This window comes from Gavialis gangeticus, unplaced genomic scaffold (assembly GCF_001723915.1).
Source record: "Gavialis gangeticus isolate Ggan-Ray unplaced genomic scaffold, GavGan_comp1, whole genome shotgun sequence".
NCBI lineage: Eukaryota > Metazoa > Chordata > Crocodylia > Gavialidae > Gavialis > Gavialis gangeticus.
In genome coordinates, this window is record NW_017729033.1 from 60,185,174 (window position 1) to 60,192,726 (window position 7,553).

A 7,553-nucleotide genomic window follows, 5' to 3' on the forward strand; every position below is an offset into this window, starting at 1 on the left:
GCTCCTTGTAGGGTCTTTCATGGAGACCACTAATAATGCAGGTTGCCCTCTTCTGAACCCTCTCCAGATCCTCTGTGTCCCTCTTGAAGTACGGTGCCCAAAACTGGACACAGTACTCCAACTGTGGCCTGACCAATACCGCATAGAGGGGGAGCATCACCTCCCTCGATCTGTTGGTCATGCATCTGCTAATACGTGACAAGGTGCAATTGGCTTTGTTAATGGCCTCGTTACTGTGCCGGCTTATGTTCATCTTGGAGTCAACTCTGAGTCCAAGATCTCTCTCAGTTTCTGAGCTGCTGAGGAGGACTTCCCCCAACCGATAGGTGTGCTGGGGATTCCTCCTTCCTAGGTGGAGTACCTTACATTTATCTTTGTTGAATTGCATCCTATTACGTTCCACCCACTGATCTAACCTGTCCAGGTCAGCCTGTAACTGCTCCCTGCCCTCTGGTGAATGTACTTTGCCCCATAATTTGGTATCATCCACGAACTTGGAGAGGGTGCTCACTACACCCTCATCCAAATCACTGATGAAGATATTAAATAACACTGGTCCAAGGACCGAACCCTGCAGGACCCCACTGCCCACCTCCTTCCAGGCCGAGAATGACCCGTCAACCACCATTCTCTGGGTGCAGTCCCTAAGCCAGTTAGCCACCCACCTGACTGTGGGCATCCACTCCAGAGCCTGTTAGCTGCTCTATAAGAATAGGTTGTGAAACTGTTGAAGGCCTTCCTAAAATCCAGGTAGATGACATTGGCCTCCACTCCTGTGTCAAGGCAGTGTGTGACCTGGTCATAAAAGGCTATAAGGTTTGTCAGGCAGGATCTACCTGTGACGAACCCGTGCTGGTTTCCTTTCAGCATCGTTTCCCCTGCTGGACTTTCACAAATATGCTCTTTGATGATTTTTTCTAGTATTTTCCCAGGGATAGAGGTAAGACTGACTGGCCTAAAGTTACCTGGCTCCTCCCTTCTCCCCTTCTTAAAAATGGGCACCACGCTGGCCTTTTTCCAGTCCTTGGGGACCTGTCCGGAGCACCATGAGAGCTCAGACAGCCATGCCAGCAGCTTGGCAATGTTATGAGCTGTTTCTGAATTTGTAGTGTATTCAGATTATTAAGTTAATATGTTTATTTTATTTTATTCATATTTTTATGTTCTTTGTTTTGCTTTTGAGTGGCTTGTTCTTGTGGTAAGAGCAGATATCAAATCTGTTCTCATCCTGACTTGCAGTGTGTGTGTATGTGGCTTTCACAGCACTGAGGATAAGACTGTATCTCTGGAGTAGCAGGTGCTGGGCATTGTTATGTCTTGTTTCAATGTTTAATTCATTTATTGTGGAGTTGTGCTATTTACCATGAAACAAATACTAATATTTGTATTACTTGCATTGTTATCATCATTCTAATATCACTTGTATTGTTATCATCATTCTGATATTCACTAATGAATTACTTAAATAAAAGGATGTGGAAAAATGTTTATTGGCTTATCAAATTCTGATGCTACTGCAGTCTAAAACAGTACAGTTTTTTCTTGATTTCAGTAACAATCAAGAAACATTTTTGTAAAAGCTCTTCAATGTTTTAGGTCTAGATCAACTGGCATGGACAGATGATGGGCAGTTGCTGGCAGTGTCTACACAAAGAGGATCCCTCCATGTCTTCTTGACAAAACTTCCGATCCTGGGAGATTCTTACAGCACACGGATTGCATACCTCACTTCTCTTCTTGAAGTTACTGTAGCCAATCATGTAGAAAAGGTGCGCTAGTCTAGTTGTTTAAAAATTGCATCTAAATAAAGCTAAAAAAATAAGTAGTGCAATATTATAACATAACAAATGAGGAATATTATTATAATATTTTACGCAGGAGCTACCAATCACAGTTTCTGTTGAAGTGGAGCCAAACTTTGTGGCTGTCGGCCTCTGTCATTTGGCAGTTGGAATGAACAATCGGGCTTGGTTTTATTCACTTGCAGAAGATAGTAAGTATAACTTTAGTTCTCTTATTTTGGAGTAGCATCATCACTATGTGCTAAATACATGGCTATTTTATAAAACTGGTGTGGGGTTTAAATATTGTAATCATCAATAACAAACACTGGAACTGTCAACAGGACACCAAAATATAGGAGCGGACATTGGATTTCCAATACTTGAATCTCCTGGCACCAAAGCATTGTAGAAGCAGCCAAAAAAGAAATTCAGTTTAAGTGGTTAGTTATGAGATAGGAAGCCCTCTTTATTTGGGTCATGATCAGATCAAACCCAGCCTGTGCTGTTGACTGCAAATTATTACCAACTGAAGGATTTTTTTTTTGCTTCTGTGACATTAGTCAGTAGCCCCATTCTATACTGATATTTTTACCAGAGATGTATTAGTACTAATGACTAAATTACTCTCAGTTCTCTAGAGATGTAGAATATAATTTATGAGAGAATAGAGAAGATTCTGCTACCCCTGTTTTTAGGTAGTGGCTATAAGTGTCCATGCATCTCAATTTAGAAATTTTTGTCAATAAAATTACTCAAAAAATGGGAAAAAATCCAGCATTAGTCAAATTAACAAGTGAGATTTTGCTTGGAAGGAGATAACTCTAATCTCAGGGTGCTCAACCTTTTCGCTTAGTCAGCTTGATTCAGCTCCTGGGGCTGATATGGCAAGGCCCTACCTGGCTGTGTGGAGGGGGCTGGCAGAGGGGTGTGGCGTAACCCCAATCCAGCCCCGTGGAGGGAAGGGGGTGGTCCAGCCCTGCAGGGGGAAGAGGGTATGGCCCAGCCCCAACCAATCCATATGGAGGGAAGGGGGTAATCCAGCCCTGCAGGGGGAAGAAGGTGTGGCCCAGCCCCCTGGGGAAAGGGGTGTGGCCCAGCCCCTGCCCAGCAGCAGAGAGAAAGGGGCATGATTTGGTCCCGATCTGGCTGTGCTGGGAGAAGGGGCATGGGAATTTGGCAGCAGGAAAAGCGGCCAGTACTTCCCTGCTACCAAACTTCTGAATCTATAGGGAGGCACATAGGCCACATGCAGTGGTTTGGCTGGCCACATTTGGACCCCTGAGCTGGAGGTTGAGCACCCCTGCTGTAATCCTTTGCAGTCTTAAGGGCGAAAATACTTCTTCATAACCTCTCATTACTGCAGGGAGCCCCTTCTCACCTTCTGTGTGTACTGACTCATACCATTTTAGACAATTATATGTTATACAGATGGCTAGTAAAGACACAAGAACATAGGTAACTCTCTCTTTTTCCTCCTTAAATTTGGTAGGTGTAAAAAAACTTAAAGACATGGAGTACCTGGGGACAGTAGCCAGTATGAGTCTTAATTCTGACTATGCTGCTGCACTTTTTGAGGGTAAAGTCCAGTTGCATATGGTAAGTACACTGAAGGTTTTGAGATACAAGAATTCAGCTGAACTCAGGTAGTAGCAGAGTGAGGAAGAAATTGAATAAGTCAAATAATAATAATCTTGAATAAGAGTAGAAGCTAGGTGCTGAGTAGATGCAGTTGGCAGAAGCCAAAGAGAGCTTTAGTAGAAAACATGAAAACAGTTGAATTTCTGGGAACTTTTAAAAAATATACATTCTGTATTCAAGTAGCAGTCACTGAGAATAAAATTCTTTGTTCTTGGCTATTCAACAAGCTGGGTGTATATGCTCTTGTGGGAACTTGCGGGGAATGGGGAGTGGTTTGTAAGTAATATATGTGAAAGGGCAATTCTGAGCTACGTGTAGCAACCAGTGTTTCATCTTATTCACTGTCAGTTTTGTACAGACAAAACCTATTAATATCTCATTAAGCAAAACCTATTAATATCTCATTAAGCATGGTGCAGTTCAGCTTCCTTTACTCCTTATGCTTTAGATAGAAGGTGAAGGTTTGGATGCCCAAGAAGAGCGAGAGACTCGACTCTTCCCAGCAGTTGAAGATAAATGTCGAATCTTGTGTCATGCTTTAACTGGTGATTTTCTCATTTATGGTACAGATGTAAGTGTGTTTCCTGTTTCATATCTTCTTTAATGCAATAAGTTTCTTGTTCGATTTACTTGTTCATTATATCATAGACATAATTTGTAAGGCTCTGATATGCAGTCTCCCCGAAAACATTCTGTTTAACCGTGTTTAAGCAAATGGGGACAAAATTACAGCCAACTTCCTTCATTATTTATACCTACATGAAATAAAGTAGTACTGGCAGATTACAGTGATGTGTAATCATTTAAATTTGTATCCAAAGTAAGCATTTTAAGTAAAGTCTTGGGTATTTATCCCTTTTTTTCTGAGGTGCTACTAAAGATTTAAGGCAGCAGTAAACAACCTTTTAAGGCTGTGGTGGGGATTGACCTAGTTGGGGTCAGAGGCAAGTGGTTGGGCACTAGGACCAAGGCACCACTAGCACTTTTCCCTGCAGCAGCAAGGGAAAGCTGCCGGCAGCCAGAGCTTTTACCCAGCCTAGGCTAGAACCCCCACACAACCCCAGCACGAAATGCTGCTGAAAGCCCATGTCCATGATCCTGATTTGGCCTATAGCCCATGGGTTGCCAACTCCTGATTTTAGGGTTCTGAATTCACAGCTGAACAATTGGATGTGTAATAGTTTTACAATTAGTGATTTTGTATATTTAAAAGAATCTCTACATAAAATGAATTTAAAAGATCACCAAAATATTTTCTCATGTTAAAATATAGCATTTATTTAAATGCACTGAATCACAAATAACCAATTCATTCATTTATACACATTTTTAAAAGATGTCTCTGCTTTGTAAATGCAGAGATGAATTGTCAGCTTGAGATGCAGAGTAATTTCCTCTCACAAAAGAAACAGTCAGTTTTCCCTGTTTACAGAACTGCAAAGGATGCAGCAAACTTTTCTTTCAGAACACTGAGATGGGGAAACTTTTCCCTCTTAAAATTTACTGTGTACTCATATGCTGCTCCTGGACAAGGTTTTAATCAGTTTGGTAAAAATGCCAAGTGTTAGGTTTTTCTAAATTTTGAAGTACTTTTATAGTGCTTCGTGCATAGAAGTAGCTCCAGATAGTGCTCAGCAGAAGACAAACAAAGTCTGTTCTGCTCCTTTGCTCTACTAAAATGCATTAAAAAGTATTTTTGCCTTTTTGCAGTGAGGAACATGCTTACAGGGAAAAGGCTCGTGCTTCTCTTGCCTTGTCTCAGAATAGCTGCCAATAGGGAAAAGAAGGTTATAAAAAATTATAATCTTCTTTCAACATTCCCCATGCTCAGCACCCAAGGAATGGACAAATTGAAGTAGGGGTGACAGAGTCATTCCATCAAAATTGGTCACTCAGAGAATGTATAGTCCAGTAACTCATTTATAACCACTATTATGATTATTCTATTATTTATTATTAGACTGGTGTTATTCATTATTTCTACATTGAAGACTGGAAGTATGTGAATGAATATCGGCATACTGTCAGTGTGAGAAAAATCTTTCCAGACCCGAATGGAACCAGATTGGTTTTCACTGATGACAAAGGTGACGGCTTTGTCTATTGCCCAGTAAGTCAATTCAGGGCATCCTAGGCGTTTATATTTACAAGCAGAGTTCACTGTCAACTGTTCTCCTGTACAGTGTGTTTTATCCGAATAAATATTTATTAGTTGGTTGAATCATCATATTGGATCAAACCAATTTTTTTAATGACCTAGTGTTCAGTCTCCAGTAGTAGCAAGTATGAAAAATTTTCAGTGGAAGTTCAAAAATACATAATTATGGAGTAGACTGCCCATGCGGGAAATTTCTTCTTAATCCCAGGCATTTGGTAATTGAGCTATACACTTTATATATCTTAACATTGTTTTATTCTTCCTAAAGTAACTCTAGATTTTTTCCATTAGCCTTGTTATTATCTAGTGCTTTAATCCTATTATATTCCTTGGCACTCCTTTGTGTTATGTACTTTTTAAAAAAATGGATGTTCTTGTATCAGTTTTAAATGTTGTACCTTTCCATGTAATTGCATGATCCCTTGTTTTCCTCTTGTAAGAAAAGTAAAAAAGAGAATCCAGTTTTCCTCTCAATATTCTGTTTTCACAAGTTATCTCTTCTCTAAATTGTTCTACAATTCACAGCTTCTCATAAGAAAATTTGTCACTTTTTTTGTAATTTTTATCACCCATCAGTCAACTACTCTATTCTTATTACATTTTTTTGGAGATAGGTGGTAAGTCTATTGCAATATTCAGTGTGTCACATGCACCTTCTGTTTCTTAAATAATTTCATATTATTATTTTTTGTAGGTAAATGATGGTGTGTATGAAATTCCAAATTTTGCACCAACTATTAAAGGTGTCCTCTGGGAAAACTGGCCAACAGATAAAGGTGTATTTGCTGCTTATGATGATGATAAAGTGTATACTTACGTTTTTCATAAGGATACTATACAAGGTACTGTAAATATTTTAATTCTGTGAGCCATTTGACATTTCATAGTAAATTGAAATGTAGAATATGTCTGGTTCTTCAATAATGTTCAGCGTTGCCATTTAATTCATACTGGGCATATCTACACATGCAATTAAACATTCAACAATAAACTTTGGCACATATCGTTCCAGAATTTATTGATCCTGGGTGCCGCATTTGAACTTGGGCCAGGGACCACAGCACACTGAGCTAGGTCAGAGCAGCCCCAGCTGGCAGGAAGCTTGTGGGGGTCAGTCTGCCATCCCAAGATGCTCAGTGTGCTCCGGAGGAGCTGGCCGGGGCTTGAGGGTAGTTCAGCGTGAGGCTAGCTGACAGGCAGCCTCCACACTGAAGCACCTTCATGCCTCAGCCAGCCCTATCAGCATCTACACGTGTTGCTACAGAGTAAAAAACTCTGCTATAGGATAGTACTTGTGTTTTTATAACTACTAACCTACAGCAGTGTTCATTAGTTTTTGCCATCCTAATAATACTACATGTTTAGATGCTGGGATGTTTACTACGGACCTAATTGGGCAACTCTGCAGTAAATGTCTCATGTAGACACACACAGTCGCTTGACTTGGGTACATATAGAAATGAACAGTAAGGATTACTATTGGTAAATGTAACTAGCCATATAGAAGGCAATTGCTGTGTAGGTTTTCCTGCGCAACTCCACCAAGACATTTCAGTCTTCATCTGCCTGTTTCCTATTTTAGTCTTTGGTCTACACACTCCCAGTTGCATTGTTTTCCATATTCAGACAAATAAACATATGTGGGTGCCACCAGCTCATGTTGAAGCTATTTATTTGAGCATTTTATTGCAAATCAGGAAGAAGTATATGTAATTATATCTATTGTCTTTATTCTGAAGTATCCTCCATTCCAAGCTGCTTCTTATGTCTTCAAAAATGCTAAATATACCTGTACTAATGCCCATATGTACACACATGTATGAATAAATCATAAACAAAACCACAAAGAAGAGAATACATAGAAATTTTTTTTGGCTCATAGTCACAAAAGAATAGGACTGAAAGGGACCTCACAAGGTCATCTAGTTGGGCCCCTACTCAAAGCAGGATCATCCCTGACTAAAAACCATCCC

The 7,553-nt window shown here is 40.1% G+C and overlaps 1 protein-coding gene across 3 annotated transcripts in view; it reads left to right on the top strand.

Annotated features, from left to right (window-relative positions):
- WDR19 (WD repeat domain 19) overlaps positions 1-7,553 on the top strand; it is a 119,434-nt gene that overhangs the window by 58,595 nt on the left and 53,286 nt on the right. For all 3 annotated transcript variants that reach the window (XM_019526098.1, XM_019526096.1, XM_019526097.1), the window contains exons 11-16: positions 1,597-1,769; positions 1,879-1,993; positions 3,274-3,380; positions 3,871-3,993; positions 5,383-5,532; positions 6,275-6,422. In XM_019526098.1, coding sequence (XP_019381643.1) covers positions 1,597-1,769; positions 1,879-1,993; positions 3,274-3,380; positions 3,871-3,993; positions 5,383-5,532; positions 6,275-6,422 — 816 coding nt within the window. The remainder of the gene's footprint in view (positions 1-1,596; positions 1,770-1,878; positions 1,994-3,273; positions 3,381-3,870; positions 3,994-5,382; positions 5,533-6,274; positions 6,423-7,553) is intronic.